Here is a 17,606-nt window from a genome sequence, read left to right as displayed (position 1 = left end):
GGCACCCTCTTGGAAATTAAGCGGCGTACACCGTCGTGTCGTGTCGCTCTTCCTTCTTCGCCTAAGGGGATGGAACGAGCCTGCTCGGATAAATAATAACAACGGCGCGAGCCGGGCCCGCGGAGTTAAAAGGATACCGAGATATGACAGAAGAGTTGGAAAATGTATTTGTCGGAGGGGGTTGCCGGTGTTGCTCGCGAGGGTTGATCAGCCGACGACAAATTTGCGGTACGCAAATCGAATTAATCTCGAATTATTCGCCGGATACTTTGTGTGAGCACACCCACAGTGGGGTGAATTGTGGTTAATAGGTTGCGGATTTTATACAAAAGATTAAACAATTTTATCGGTGATTGTTCCATAATTTTTCAAAATCCACAGTTAAGGATTTTTTGACAGAATGCTTGTCCATGGAGACAACAAGTCACGCTCACTCGGAGCTGTTTTAACTCCAAAATTAAACATTTCGTCCTACCTAGAACAATTCCATTCTATATTCTTTTTTTCGTTTGATGCATAATAAAATAAATAAGTAAATTGATATAATACCTCATGCAATAATCCACAGTTTAATAATTAAACATTTCTTTTCCTAAATAAACTTGTTCTCTTTTTTAGTGAGAACCAGGGGGTGGTTTGGGAGCGAATGTGGTGGTGGATGAGAGTAAGGTGGGGATCGACGTTTCCGTCCGCAGGGCAGAAGGTCGGGGTGGGTGGTGGCGACCGACTGCGTTGCAATTTGAAAAATTACAGGCGCCGACGCACCCCCGCCCGATACACCCCCTGCTCGATCGCGCGCGCCGCTCCTAGCCTCGAGGCGAACGAGCCGCAAAAATGGAAGGCGTTCTCACGGCACGCGATTCGCAACACCGACTGAATCGCGATTCAACGGCGAATCGGCGATTTTCTGTTCCGAATCGCGCCTGGGGGTTGCTCGTGGCTGGGATAGTTGCTTCCGGTGGAAGGGAGCCGTTATGCCAAGACTTACAAGTGTATCTGGAATTTTGAAGTGATTCGAGAAGTTCGGTTTATTGACTGCGCCGAGTTTATGCTTCGAAAAATATCTTTGGATTCGTTGAGCGTAGTCTAACAATTTCTACCTTGGGGGTTACATTTTATTTAATCGGACGATCATTTGCAACTTCAATATCAGAGATCACTAGACAGCCGATTTTATGCATTTGTAACAAAGATGAGCAGGTGCAATTTAAAACAATAAAAACATTAGAAGAATTTGAAAAGATCCAATTTATTATTATAATTTAAACCATTTTATTATTACTAAACTATGCATAACGTCACAATTTTGTAGATCAATACAAATTGATACGAGTATACATAATACATTTCCTGATGATGAGAGAAGAATTAAAATCTGAAAATATGCTTTCGTTATACATTTATTTTATTATTACGAAATATTAGACATATATGTGTGTCATGATTGGACTGCGGATTTCATTCATTTATGTCTAATATATGTGGATAGGTGTAAAATGAAAACATTATCAGAAATTTTAAGACATCAAGACAGAAATTAAAGTTCTATTTCACTCCAGTTTGTTGCAAATCAGGTAAAAAAATATTTATTTTGCATAAAGATCCGCTGTCCACAGATCACTAATATTTTATTAGTAAATTGAAAATAGTACGCTGTTTCCAACTTCTCTTAATTTGTTCACTATTTTAAATCGCAGCTGCCCATTTTTGTTACAAGTGAATGAAATCCGCAGTCCAGTTATGATAGAATAATTCTGATATTGGTTGGAAATATTTTATATACAAAGCAATATGTCTAATTTCACAGCTAATACAAAGGTACTTTAATTGCGGAACACTCCATCGAGGTACCCTTACTGTAATTTTGCGGGCCATCCCCGATCAACTCAACACGCCGAGCAACCCTCGTATAATCAATCCGTTTAATCGGATTAATTTGTTAGCAGAATAAGACGCAACGACCCGGCTGTTTTCACGGGATCGCGTGTCTCTGATTCTTGTTTATCTTTCTGGTAACATCGTTTGAATACTCTTGCACCCTTTCAGCTTCAGCTTACGAAATTTATACAGATACGTCTCTTAATGTATTTGCTGACAGAATATACCAAAATGACATCAATTATTCAACATGTAATTTAGTACTGTGGGTAATTCAGAAATCTGAAAAATAATTATTTTTGGGGACATTATTATAAGATATGCTATTTATCTTGAATCGATCTGATGCCATATTTAAAAATATTTTGTTTGCAATTTTTTTAGTGATTCCAATTTCAAAACAACCTCTGTTAGCCTGTTGAATAAATAATATTTAAATCAAATGTGTCACATATTCTAAAAAGTTTTCTTAATTTTTATATTTTTTATTCTACATTCTTTTATTTTGCATAGAGCATTAGCTAAGTATTGGAGAATTGCATTATATTATTGCAATGCTTCTATTTGAGTGTATATTTTATTTAATGGGAAAATGTACAAGTTAAAAATGAGATTGTAAGCCATACTGTATTATCAAACTGTAATTGATGTACCAAATACAACAGATCTAGATATCTTTCAACAATTATAAAAAGAACGTTACTGTTTTACCGTAGTCTCGGAATATTAGCATTTCAGAGTGAACAACAGCGCAGGTTTGTTTTTCCTCGTTGGGATGTCTTTATTTCAAGTTTCGCCCAACCTTTCCGAAAAGACCCCTCCACCAGCTGGTCTAAGGTACAAGCAAGATCCTTGTTGATACACTTCACATTTCGTAGCAATTGTTATCGCGTTGTCCAATCTCCCCCCGAGCAAGAAACTATATCATACTGCACGACGAAACTTTTACTTGACTCTTCATGGAAGCACACCATAAATCTAAGCACTTTCCCGATACGGGAGCTCTCTAAAACAGCGATGGCAAACTAGTTCCAGGAACAAACAGAATAACAAAAAAACCAATCAATTGACTGGTCTCTGGCTTCCACTGACGATCCTAGATGCGCTGATAGAACTGTCCTTAGGAGAAAGCTTTTTCTTCACGCTGTTACCCAGACATCTTAATCTCGGTTGTCCGACAATTATCCTTTCCTTTGAGGCACGTAAAGAGACCTTTCCAGCGATACACCGGGGACCTGACACCTTTATAAAGACTGCGGATCTTTATGCAAAATTAAAATTGTCTGCATCGATTGCAAAAAATAGAAACCAAATTGAATGTTATTTCTGCCCTTAATGATTATAATAAAGACGAAATCATATATGGACATCTTGATTTTTAAAATTTTCAAAAAATTTTCCATTTCATCACCGCAGTCTATAATTATTAGACAGCGAATGTTATGCATTTATGACAAAAATGAGAAGGTGTCATTTAAAACAGTGAAAACATTAGAAGAATTTAAAAGTACTGTTATATTATTTTCAACCTATTAAACATATTAACGAAGAAAATCTGCCTCACTTCAGTTTGTTGCAATTCAGGTACAAAATTTTTATTTTGCATAAAGATCCGCTGTCTAATAATTAAAGTAAAATAAGAATCTGTTACAATGGCGGGTTCATATTTATTCATTTGTACTTGTATTATGTAATTATACAGTAATTTAATTTTATTATTAATCATTTAATCATTATTATTAGTAATATACAGGTGTGCCAGATAAAAGTGTTACAAGCTGTTTTCTCAGAATCTAATGAAGATATCGAATTAATTAATTTTTAATATTTTAGTATGTATTAAATTTTTTAGGGGAGAAAGGGGGTCCTCAACATTTTTTTAAAATGGAAAATATTATCGATTTTTTGTTATTGTGATACCTCTCATTATACTCAATAGCATTTACTTGAATGTTTTATCTTTATTAGATTCCAAGAGAAGCTTGTGACACTTTACCTGGTACACCCTGTATAAAATTATACACGTTGTTATTCAAAATTGTTGTATTGAATGTTGAATTACTTAAAATATTGCAGGGTGACCATCACAGTAAATAAACATAATTCGTATTAGACGAAAAAATAACATTTATGATGCCCTCATCATGATGAAATCTTCATACATATACACTCGGCACTACCTGGTGAATTCATTTAATTAAAGCTTTACTTTACGCGTCATTTCAAACGTGCTTGAAACAATCTATCCAGGTGCTTATAATAAAGCTCTGAAGATCATTCAGGTACTGGAATCACTGTTTACATTGGCAGGTTTGTCAAAGGTGTAACAGAACTTAGGATGTGAGAACCTAACATCACCATGGTCTTCATGCAGAGCATGGCCTTTTCCAATCTCGATAGGGAAAATCCTTCCAGCGATTAAGAGAAGGTAAATCAACTAATTTCATTGTGGAGCCATAAAGAGACCCGGTCCCGATCAGCGTGAAACTCCAGTCAGAGATCGAATTTTCCCAGCGAACGGTTCGCGTCGCGACGCAGAAGAGCGCAAGGGATGCGGAGGGACACGTGCATGGTTGTAAGTCGAGCGAGTTGTACCGATGGTCCGATCGCAATCTCTCTGATGATGCCGGTACACCGCAGCCCGGTACGTGTTTGTCGGAAATTCTCGATTACGCGAAGGAAGAGGGCCGGTTTATTACGAGCACGTGGGAGGACTTGGCGTGGCACGTAACACGGTAGCTAGGTAATACGTGGTGTACCGAGGCGAAAGCCCGGTGGTTACTGGTGTCGCTGGGAACACCATAAGATAGGGTCTCATTATTGTAGCTACCACCGCTCCTAAATTGCCGCCCTAGGCTTGGGGGTTACCGTCGCGTCGCATCGCGTCGCGTCGCGGGAGCCGAACGCTTGGCCTCCGTCAGACTAAACCGGTGGACCAATTAACTTTCAATTAGAGAATGGAGATAACTCTTATCGCGTCCGCGGGGGCGGATTTTATGGGGCCCTTCTTTAACCCCCGGACGACGTTTATGTCCGCGCTGATACATGGTCCTCGAAAGGGTTAGATTGCGATCGCTATACACATAAAAGTGATATTATCCGATTCAAGGAGCGACCGGTTACGCGACCATCGTTCAATAAAATGAACGAGCGGGTGGCTCAGGGGTGAACACAATAAGTTCGATCTTCATGGCCCCGTTGCAAGGATAGAGATGCTTTCTTATGTACGCGATAAAAGCGATCTTTGTTAGTTTCTTCGCACGTCGTGGAAGCGCGTCGAGAGAGGCTAAATGTCCTTCAAGATTCCATCCAATCTTAGGCTGTTGCTAAATGTCTAAGGGTGGATTTATAGTGGAGCTGCTAGCATCGATGATAGCGGTGCGGTGAAAAGAAACCAACATTTGTGACAACATTTCGACACATACTAATGAAAAAGTATATATGTATTTTTTTTGTTTTTCTTTTTTTTCACCGCACAGCTCACCTCGCTGCTCCACTATAAATCCATACTAATACTATTGTAGCTTGCAGGTTTCTTATACATAATTTTAAGGTACGAAAATGATCTTTCATGTTTTATATTCACTTTCTATTTGGATGTCCAAATTTACTTTTACCCCTTATCCGCTCCGTAGCTTTTTACCTGTATTGCTATTACTGCTGTTTATCTGTATTGTGAGATGCATTTCTTTAAAATATGACGTCATAAATGAAGCATAATTTGTTAGCTTACAGAGCAAAGCGCAAATGGGTGAGATATTATCATAGAATCTTTTACACAACTATGTCCGAGGTGCGTACGAGTGTCGAGTTTATTTCAATGTCCATCAACGTGATTCTTATATGAGTGAGAAAATAAACATATTGACGACACCATTGTGTGATATTTGATCAGAATATGGTGGTAAATGAACGCACTATACGTCGATGATAGGAAAATCTCGAAAATGGAGTCTTGTAAATGACGAACCAAAAATTCAATTTCTACTGTAATACAAAAACTTGTGATTAGTTGACAAGGTGAACATATTCATTACATACTTCATTCATACTTGTTACAGGTATATTTTGAATATGTTGTTCATTTTTAATACTCACGTACATAGATATAATAATGAACAGTTCAAAGCTTGCCTGTGTTTCTCTTATAGAATAACTATTGATTCCAATGTCTGATTAAAATGAATGTAAAACTGTACTTTTCAATTTTATGCAAAATACTTTAAACAGCAAGAGATGTATGAAATTAATTTTACTATCTAACCCTTAAGTGAACTATTGGGGCCGACTTCACTAAAATTGATGCTGTTAATTATTTAATGTGTAACTTTCAAATTTTACTATCTCTTTACTCATTAGTAGAAATTTCGGGTACTCGCACACCCCTACTTATTAGGCATGAGTACATATGATATTAGATGTGATTTAATTGAATGAATTTAGCTAAATGAACTGGTGTGCAGGACGTCTCACACATGCATGACAGCGGTGGAAACGTATTAAGTATTCTTTTCATACAGTTTTTATTTCAACCCTATGCCGTATCATTTTCTTTACAGTTAAAGTGATTAAAACGTCTTTATTCCCAAAAACATCGTAGAAGAGAATAGAAAATTTATATTTTTGTATGGCTACATTTACTTTAATGCTTAAATATTGATTACAAACGAATCAAATTTGATTTCGTTTAAAAAGAAAATCGTAACATTCATATTTGTTATACTTTGTTTAACACAAAATGTACCACGACCGGTCACATGACCGGTTCTGGATTTTTTATTTCACAATTAATGAAATTGTAAAAATGCTTTTATAAGACTAAATATCTTTATTAGAGCACACATATTATATGTATAATAAGTCGCGCAAAGTCTAAATAAATTAATTCTTGTCATTTTTATAAAGCAACCAAGTATCTGTTGCTTTTATAGCTTTTATAGCGGTATGTTTAGTGTTAAAATCTTCATGACGAGTGTGACTTTTTAGAATACGGCAAGTGGTTAAAGAGCCGCGTAAATTAAACATTGAACTATACCGAACTTTTTATTTCATCTGAATCACAATAACACTCTGCTTCATTCCCGTTTTAATTCGCTACTGCGATCTAATATGACCGTCGGCAGTCTGTTGATTTACGCCTGGACTCGTTTCACGTGCAAGGAGAGTGTGGAAAGATCCACGGGAATGTGCTCGTAACAATCAACCGAGCATTGGAATATATTCGAAAGAGGCAGAGCGGTATTCCGTAGGTGCGCGTGTCAGTGGCCGCCATCCCCAATTACTCAGACAGCGTGTCAGAGCCATGAAAACGGCTCTAAACCACAATGGCGGCGGGCCGATTAATTGGCCGAGGTAGCGACGCGGTAGCCACGTAGGCAATCGAAAATTTAGAAAGCCATGCGCGCGCGCTGTTTGTTCCCTGGAACCCGTTTCTTCCTGGATTTCGACGAAACAGCCCCTGTTTATCGATCTCGCGCGCATACCAATTAACGAGTAGGCGTCCACAATGCTTAGAAATCGTTCCGTTTCGCCTCGTTACCGATCGCGCGGTCTACCGGATAATGGCTGCTATCATTCGTCCGCGTAAACACAGCGTGGTCAAGCGACCAACAGCCAACGAACACGGGACATCCATATGTATGATTATGAGGACGTTAGGAGTTATCACCGAACGGAGAAGAGCGGGAGATATACATAGGAGAGAGAGAGAGAGAGAAGGGGAGAGAGAGGGGGAGACTCGGCGAAGAACGAGCCCGCAGCTAAGTTCATATTTGTGCATTACGCTCACGTGCAACGATACAATAAGGAATCCTTCGTATCGGGGGATGCATGCTAAGTACCGCTCGCTCGTTGCACCCAGCGACTGCGGCCCGCGTCGCTCTTCGCCACGATTCTTTCTCGTACACACCGTAGCCCCACGTTTCCTTGACGCTGATGCCACCGTCAACCTGGTCGTTCGATGAATTCACGCCCTGACTGCTTCAACCCTCGGACGTCCATCCATCGGACAGCGAACTCTCCCGCGTTCGTCCGACATCGCCGCCGCATGATCGGCCAATGCTGGGCCTCGTCTTATTCGATTGACACATGCCTGGAGCCTGGTCACTTTTATACATAAAAGTTATTTAATAAATGGTTTACATTTCATAGCATATCTTTCCTGTTCTAAAATTGCAGGAAGTTTTGTTCATTAGCACCTTAACTCTGTTGTAGGAGTTCAGTTTCAATCCTCCTATGCTATGTCATTCGTGACCCGTAACGGTGGGGATAAGCTCGAGCGACCGTCAATGTGTAATATTGATTCTTAGGATGGATTTATAGTGGAGCAGCGAGGTGAGCTGTGCGGTGGAAAAAAAAGAAAAACAAAGAAAATACATATGTACCTTTTCATTAGTATGTGTCGAAATGTTGTCACGAATGCTGGTTTCTTTTCACCGCGCCGCTATCATCGATGCTCGCAGCTCCACTATAAATCCACACTTATAAAAAATGTTGTCGATCGACTTACAAATCTATACCAGAAGTATCTCTGAAATAAACTTTAGGTACGATTTAGATCAGTAGACAGATGGAACAACTTTAATCGTATCAATGTATTTATTTCAGCTTATTATAAACTCATTTGAAGAAAGGAGCAAACAATTTTTATTTTGCATATATATTATTGAATATTGACATAAGTAGTCTGCGGATCTTTATCCAATATAAAACTTTTGTGCATTAATTTTAAGAAGGAGAGGCCACGTAAACAATTCTTTCATTCTTTAATAATCTTAACGCATAGTAAAATGTTTTTAAATCCTCTTAATCTTTATTCTATTTTAAATTGTACCTACCCATTTTTTTACCAAGACATAAGGGTTAAACAGAGAACTGTCTCGAGCGAGTAGCTGCGAGAAACATTTGTAACCAAGTAGTACAACGTCATTACTGTTCGGACACGATCGAATACAGATTCGAATTTCCATAAAAATTTGATCAGCCTTCCGCGTTTAATATGTCCGCTGCGGCGCCGGTGTATTTATAGTGTTAACAAGAGCAAAGAACGCTCTCTGATTTTGAAAAAGCGCTGGTGCCACACATCAGTATGTGCTAACAGCGCGCTATTACGACGGAGCAGCGTCGGGCATTTGCACGTATCGCGCACCTAATCAAAGAGAATCATGGCGTCTCGTAAGGGCGTGGGTGCCTGCAGTCGATTACGCGCGTGTGTGGATACCTGTTCTCCTCCCACCTGGCCGCAGAGACGCGAAACATCGTAGCGTTATTTTCACCGGTGGATATCAGACTAGCAGCTCTGCTCGGCGTTTCTCGGTTCGCTTCGTCTCGATTTATATGATTTTTCTTTTATTTTTTCACCTGCTGAGCATTCCGCCCGCGTAATTTCATATAGACGCTGCGTGAGATAAATCGACGATCGATCGCCGATTAAGTAACAGAAAAAGTCCGCGGTCTATGAATATCCATGAGAGACGATCGGCTTCTTACTTCACGGATGACTCGGGGTAAACGGAAACAACAACCAGCATTATTCCTAGCCACTGTCGCTTCCTGTTTTCCGTTCTGCCAACTCTTTTCTATGCTCTTGTGAATTCTCATTCGGAATCTATCGCTGGAATGCGGCGAAACTAGAAACTACGCCAGCAAATTGAAGGAGAACGGTCGAAAGAGTTGTGCGATTTACGAAAGGAAACTTGGGAGACTGTGCCTGCAATTTATCAGTTTATAGTTAGCTTCATTTTACAGTATTTTCGATCCGGAATCATGCAACATTCATATTACCAGACTGCGGATCTTTATGCAAAATAAAAATGTTCTATATTAATTGTGGGTAGCAGAAATAAAATAAAAATTGATTTCATCCCTTAATGATTTTTTTACTTTCAAAACAACATTAGAATATTCTCAAATTTTTTAAATCTTGTACTGTTTCATACATATTTCGCCCAACCAAATTCTTTATAAATGCATAAAGACACGCTGTCTACGTAATTAACCTTTTGGACTCGGAGCTATTTTAACTCGAAACTGAAACATTTCTACCTTGCTAGAATAATTCCATTGCATGGATACATATGATTATCGAATGTCTCGAGATAATCAATAATGTAAATTATATTTTGAAGAATGCTACAGCAATTTTTAGTGGTGAATCTCTCTCTCTCTCTTTTTCTCTCTCTCCGAGTCACCACTCGAGTGCTGCGGGTTAAATAAACAATTAAGAGCAACGAGGGTAATAACTAGAATTGCGGGAAACTGAGTATCCACCGAAACCCGATAGCAGGTCGGGTTAACGGGTTGAACGGGGTACGTCTAGACACAGAAAAATCCGTCGCTATCCGTCGGCCGCGACACCGTAGTCGTCGGCGGAGCGGTGCGGTGTTCCGCGCGAGGGTTAAGAATCGACGGGCGCGCACGTGGCCGCTTACAGGCTACTTCCGGGGAATGTCGCCCTTGGATCGCGACAAGGTAGCCTCTCCCGCGTAGGTGTACGATCCAACCTCTTAACCATCCGGCAAGTGTCATTAGCAGTAGTGGGCGGGGCTTGGGTGACGACGAAGTCGTGCGGCTTCGGCATCGGTGTGCTTCTCTTGTCGCGGGATCCGTCTGTCCGTCAACGGAGGGTGCAGCGTGACGCAAACACGGCAAGAGTGTGCGCGGTCCGCGTAGCCCGCGGGTGCCCATGGTAGGTGTGCCCGAGTCCGGCGACGGTGGCGCGCGATTGGTCGGACTGGTGTGTCGTGGGCGGGGACTGTAGAACCACGACTCGGCGCACGCTCTCGCGCCCTCTTTCTCGCTCCTCTTTCCATCCGTGGTGTGTTGTCTCTCTCGCGCCGACAGGTCTCGGCGCACGGCTCACGTTACAGACCCGGTACAGTCCGGTCTAGTCTGTCGTTCGGTCACGAACCGGCCGTTTAGCTGTCTGCCTGCAACCCCCGCGTCCGACGCGCACAACGCGGTCGCGTGATCCGTGCGATCGAAGGGACCCGTAACAGCTGGTCCACGCGAGAGAGCGTCCGAGTTGTTGACACGCACGTGCGCGCGCGTGAGCTACCGTCGATACGCGCGTACACACCAGCATAGGTAGCATCGAAACGCGTCTGCTGCGACTATCGTCTTCTATCCTCCCCATCTGGTTCGACGTCGCTCTCGTTTTCGTTTCCGTTTCCGTTTTTCGCGTTCTCCCGTTTGGTTTCTCCGCCTTGCGGTACCGATGTCGGGACGGTCGGATCGGGACGCGAGACCGGGCCGTGTCGCGCGATGGACGATGACGATCCGCGGGATGATATGACTGTTCCGGGGTGGTGTGCCGCTAGCTTTGTTCCTTGGTGCCGGAAGGTGAACTTTTCGTGTTGAAACGCGGGTGCACGAACTATCACGGAGAGTAGTGGTGGCAGTGCTAGGCGAAGAACGAAGAGGACGACGCAGGGGGTGGAGGATTGAGGGAGAAGGAATATAAAAGAGATATTTAGAGGAGAATTAAGGAGAGGGAAATGTTGCCGTATCAGGTGGCCATGGATTATGGGGGCTTTCAACGACAAAGCCCGGTCGGGGTCGGTGTCGGTGTCGGCGTCGATGTCGGCGGACCCCATCAGGGGGCCGCTGGGGCGCTCAACATCAACCCCGCGTTCACGCACTCCTGGTTCGTACCGGCGGACCTCTGTGTCCCGTACAAACAGAGTCAGGGTCCTCTCCTCGAGCCAGGGCATGTTGTTTCTCTTATACTTATTTTTCTTACTACTTTTACCTTACGGCCTCGTCAGTTTTTCCTAACGCGTTACGATCTACCTAGCCCATTCACTGCGACACCGTTGTCGCGACGGTTCGGAATTGCTCGACGAACGTCAGCGCCGCTACCCTACGCAGCGACGACGCGTTGATTAGGGGACAATCGCTCTTGTCTTTCCAAGGGGAGCGAGGGAACGCGGCGAACCGTTCCGCTGTGCCGTATCATTGGTAAAGATTTGACTAATGGAAGGGAAACCTGCTGTCTGATTTGTCCCACCTTGCGCTCATTGTGTTTAGCTTTAATGGGGTATATCACCGTTTGTGTGGATGAACAGCTTGAACCTCCAATAGTTTGAGACACTTGAGAAATTATAATTGTTTTGCTAATAACGAAAATTTTTCGCGTCTTCCGTTCACTCTGTTGAGCTTCGACTCTGCGGTCCAACGTGTTCCTCTAGTTTACTTTAGAATTTTAGTTACGTACCATGTAATTGTGCTATTATTTATAAATGTAGTTGAAACCAATAAAATAAAGAACTATTAGTGCAAATAGGACCGCAAAGGGTTAGTAGGGTGTAAGTCTAGCTGTTCAGATGACATGACTAGGTTAAAACTTTCTAACTAGTAATATTTTGTCACTTTACCATTGACACACACACGGACACGTTCATGATTTAATTGATGAAATTTAGATTTTAGAAAATTTTTTTAATTTCTACGACTCGTCCATTCCTAGAGTACTCAAATATTTGATTGACGAATGATATGCACTGGTGAATGCGATTCGATTTAATCGAATAAAACACGTTGCTCGCAACACCAAACACTTTCCCAAAGTAATTTTGTGAAAGTTCCAGATTGAATTATTATCCCGTGCCAGTAATATTTCATCAGACATATAAACATACGCAATCACGTTTCATGACGTCTTGCGATGTATTTGCATGCTGTTCTCTCGAGGTAGAATGGCTCGCCGCGGTCTATTTAGTTGTAATTCATAAATCTTTACTCTGAATCGAATGTAAGAAACATTGAATTCATTCAAAATTAAAAAAAGATGTAATAAATAATTTTGGAAAGGGCGCATTCAGAGGTACACAGAATAATTAATCAGAGAGGGCGAAAAGTAATTGGAAATATTTGCTCTAAGCTAAGGCGAATGTAAGAAACATTGAATTCATTTAAAATTAAAAAAAGTGTAATACATAATTTCGGAAAGCGTGCATTCAGAGTTACACAGAATTAATCAGAGAGGGTGAGAAGTAATTGTAATTCATAATTCTTTGCTCGAATGTAAGAAACACAAATTGAATTCATTCAAGTGGGAAATAAAATATAATAAATACTTTTGGAAAGGGCGCATGCAGAGTTACACAGAATTAATCAGAGAGGGTGAGAAGTAATTGTAATTCATAATTCTTTGCGCGAATGTAAGAAACATTGAATTCATTTAAATGAGAAAAAAATATAATAAATAATTTTGAAAAGGGCACATTAAGAGTTACGTGCAAATAGAATGTCAGCAATTTTGTCCACGAATCGACGACGTCTATTTATTCGCAGCAGTGAAAGGGCTAGAGGCGTGTAGCAAACTGCTCTCTCGAGGTAGATCGCGACGATTTTTACGATCACTTAATCATAGATATTTAAACGCTCCGACTAACACGATTCTTAGGACAGTAATAACAAGAACAATATTTTACGGATACATTTCAGAGAGAAAAAGAAAAAGAAAGAAATGACCACAAAGGGGAGCATTATTTTCAATTGTATGTCGTATAAATCGGCGAGTATAATTGAAGACTGGAAGTAGAAAAGGCTGTAAGTGCCAAAATGAAAATTGCGAGGAAAATCCATGTAAAACTTGTAAAAATGCAATTTATTTCAGTCACTTTATCATTAATACAACTTGAGAACAATATATGATTTTAGAAAAGAGAAAAAAATAGCAAAGAAATATTAGAACGTCGGAAAAATGGAGAAAATGAAAGTCTACTTGTCGTTTCCTTGAAAAAGGAACAACAAACAATTTTTGAAAAAATGGCACTTCGAGCCATTTTCAATTCCAGTCTTCAATTTCTCTTGACGATCGATTTTTCTTGTCGGTGCGGTCAGCTCTCGATTTTGTGATTCAAAAAGAGTAAGACATTAATATGTGACGTACGTACCGTCGACGATGACGTTACGGAGCGTCGCTGTAAATAGTGCGCCGTAAACCTGACGTTATAACTGTAAATCATTCCTCGTGTGCAGGATGTCGAATTTTTATCAGGCCATCAATCACCTTTTTTATCGAGCTCGAACCAAGTGTGGAAACTTTATAGGGAGCATTTGAATTTTTACGCGTAACATCAGCGCTGGTCTTCGCGAAATCGCGGAACGCGGAAAAACGTCCGTCGGCTTGCTTAAGGTGGAAATCATGGCCGATTCAGGGATGAAACGAGATCTGGAAATTTTGCAACGGGAATTAAATATTCTCGGTTTCAGTTGCTTCATTCCCGCATTTCCATACATATCGTCGGTCTTTTATAGTCGTACGTGGACACCGCGAGTCCGCGGTACCGGTTGCACCAGAGAAGTATCACGACGGTGTACCGGTAAATCCAGCTTTGTTTCAACTTCGATTAAACGTTGCGTAACGTGACGTTTAGATTTGTCTAGTGCACTGCAGATAAATTGTCTGGCTCGAATGTGGACCATCAGTTAGCATTCGATGCAATAAGAGCCTGCTGTTGCGTCTGCGAACTCTATATTATTGTTAAAACAATAAATCATATAAATCGCGCGACCTGCGTTGAGGAACGTAATGGCGACGTTCGGCCATTAACGTGTTTATAACTTTGCTGCCCTACGGATTTTAAATTTCATACTTGTTACGATTAATATTTTTCTTTAAATTTATTGTCATTTGTCAATTTATCAATTTTTCTTCCCCATTTGTTTGCGGCTTCATTAAAAGTTTCATTCTTTTACTACTGTATGTGGAAGATTGTGATCAAATGTTCCTTCAACTAAATATTTGAATATTGAAACTAATGCTGATTGGAAAAATACAATTGTTAATTTAAGGGCTTGGTTACAGACTCTGAATAATTAGCTTTAACAACGAGTTTTAATAACTGCTAATTGCATTTCTTGTAAAGTATTTATTAAACTTTTTCATGCTTGAGATCTCTTCGTCGTCACTACAGCCGTAAAAACACGATATAAGAACTATAATTTAAAATATTATGAAAACACATCGAATATTCCAGATTAAAGAAATAAAATAAACATTTGTAGATTCCCTCGCTGAAGAGGATCACAATGAACATTAACACTAGATTTACTCAGCACTAAGAGTAACTATTTTACATTATTTTATAAAAATACAAAAATTTGAATTAGGACGTACGTGATCGACTTGACAAAAATAACAAGAATGTATTCACTTCGATGTTCGGCAATTTCTATTATAGTACGTGCTCAAAGAAATAAATTTATCGAATGATTCCTCATGAATGCATCTTTACATCTCAATAATCGTAAACTAAAAATATTAGAATGTAAAGCCAACGTGATCGACTTTACAAAAATAACAAAAATGTATTTATTTCGATGTTCGGCAATGTTTATTACAAGACGTGCTCAAAGAAATAAAATTGAATGATTCCTCACGGAAAGGTACATCTTTACAATCTCAATAATCGTAAGTGAAAAATATTAGAATGTCAATTTGTAAACGCCATCGACTTTCTCAAAATAACAAGAATACACATATTTATTTAGATGCATATTAGAATGCATCTTTACAATAATCGAGAACTAAACATATTACAATCCGCCATTTTGTCGGGCCTCGTAAACCTGTTAATTTTATCATTGTTGCGATAATATTCAACAACCGGTGCAACAACTGTTCCACAACTCTTGCGGAATTCTTTTAGCCCAAATTTCATTCAGGTTGACACGAGAATGGAAGCGGGCCGCATTAAGGATGTTAACGTAATTTCAGCGATATATTACAGTGATACACGGCGCGCTTATAAACGTGGTTACATAATTGGCCGGTTATTACGCCCGGATGAGTCATTTTTCTTTCCCGCTAATTGGTATTACAGTCTCCACGTAAAAACTGAAACTCGGCCCCAATGCAACGAGATTTCAAAGATTACCGAACACCGTGTTTGAACATTGGTGATTACAGGGCTGCGGACAGTTCAATGAAATAAGAACCGTGATAATTAAAATTAAGCGAACAACCACATTTTACGGAGAAAGGGAGGCGGGTAGATCGTGATCGTGTCCCGCGCGTATCAACGATTGTAATGAAGTTTTACGAGCTTGTAAAGTGGTTACAAATATGGACGCGTGAGTTCCGTTTTTTTTTCTCTCTCTCTCTCGACGCAGCCGAGATATGATTTTATAGGGCAATATCCGTCCCCTGTGTTCTTTTCAAGGGCCATTATCAAGTCAATAATTCAGCGAGTGGTGCGGATAAAAATCGCATGAAAATTGACTGCTCTCTTCGCGAAACGTTTAAAAATGTTATGGACACCTTAAATTTGAAAGTTTGCAAGTCCCATTTGCCACGTTTACGACGTTACAATTCGATTCAATTTATCGGTGCATTGAAGTACCGCAGAACCTCGATTTTTCGAACTAAACGGGCAAACATTTGTTATAATTAAACTGCGGATCTTTACGCAATTATGGCTTTTGGAAATTTTATTTACTTTTGCTCACTACTGTGAGTGTCCGGTTACTGATAGACAGGGTTGCATGACCTTCAGTTCGATTTGATATCGCTATCGCCGTCCAGGAATGATGGTAGAACGAAAAATCTCTATTTTGACATGTCCTCGTCAAAGCAGGCAGGGTCCAGCAGGTACGATGGCGGGTCGCAAGAAGAATCTGCTCGGTCCTTCTCAGGGTAGCGTCGGGAGGAGCAGTTCCCCGGAGAGCTCTGTCACAGCTAGTGGATAATGGGAATTGTGATGGCTGGTGGTGGGTACAGAGGGTTGAAGGGTGGTAAACCGATGGTGCAGATGAGTACGTCACGCCGCGGCAGTAAACCCGATACGATTAGAGGAACGCTGATGCTGACGGGGCATCCCGGGGAGCCGTCAACACTACCTTCGTATTTTCAACCCCACCTCCCCTTTCTTCCATTATTTCTCCGTGTTCGTTTCGGCCAGAGTCTTCGGTCCACTTCGAACCACCTCGACAAACCGTCCCATTATCGCGCGCATAGTTACACCGTAGACATGCGTAGCTCAGGAACGATTGTCCCCGCAGGATCAAACCGGCTTGATACCCGTTCGCTTGATCGGGTTCGGGGGTGAATGAAACCGTCGGGGATGATTGGATTCAAGGTGAACTGGGGGTGATTTGATACCTGGGTCAAGAAGTTGATTGGAATATTGGTTGATGGTTCAGATAGCTCTTCGTTTTAGGTCGAACTAGGATCTTAACTCTTTGCACTCGGAGCTATTTTAACTGGAAAATTAAACATCTCTTCCGATCTAGAATATTTCCATTCTCTATGATCTTTTTGAAATTTTATGGATATGAAATTTGTATTATACCTCATACAATACCTAAATGTTTAGTAATTGATTTGATACCGATATATTTGATAATGTGAACAATATTTTGAATAATGGTACAACAATTTTTAGTGGTGCTTCAGAGTGGACAACCGAGTGCAAAGGGTTAATGCATTCGTCCGTTTTATTTTTATTTTGTTGATTGCAGAACTACACCGAGCACTAACAGTGACTGATATCCAATCAAAAAATAACGATTTTGAAGTTGGAACAGTGATCGATGCATTTAGTTGGCCTCTAGTTGCTAGAAAAACATCGCATTTCTTTTTGAGCAGGTTCATGTTTGTAGTGGCAAGAACAGCGCATATTACAATAGCAACAAGAACTGATTGAGACATCCATAATATTTTTTTATAGAGAACAATCAAATTTACTGCCAAAACTATTTTTCTAAAAGATTAAACATGTCTG

The 17,606-nt window shown here is 40.5% G+C and overlaps 1 protein-coding gene across 10 annotated transcripts in view; it reads left to right on the top strand.

The window, feature by feature from the left end:
• The window catches only part of LOC143207936 (protein trachealess-like), a 231,661-nt gene that overhangs the window by 170,161 nt on the left and 43,894 nt on the right, over window positions 1–17,606 (top strand). The window contains exon 1 of one of the 10 annotated variants that reach the window (XM_076421875.1): window positions 5,560–11,521. The exons of 7 other annotated variants lie outside the window; for them this stretch is intronic. In XM_076421875.1, the coding sequence (XP_076277990.1) occupies window positions 11,373–11,521 (149 nt within the window). In that variant the 5' untranslated portion in view covers window positions 5,560–11,372. Of the gene's footprint in view, window positions 1–5,559; window positions 11,585–17,606 lie in introns of those variants that run through there. 2 more of the 10 variants (XM_076421872.1, XM_076421874.1) reach the window with 2 other exon arrangements.

The sequence above is a fragment of the Lasioglossum baleicum genome, chromosome 4, assembly GCF_051020765.1.
Source record: "Lasioglossum baleicum chromosome 4, iyLasBale1, whole genome shotgun sequence".
NCBI lineage: Eukaryota > Metazoa > Arthropoda > Insecta > Hymenoptera > Halictidae > Lasioglossum > Lasioglossum baleicum.
This window is presented reverse-complemented; position numbering and strand designations above follow the sequence as displayed.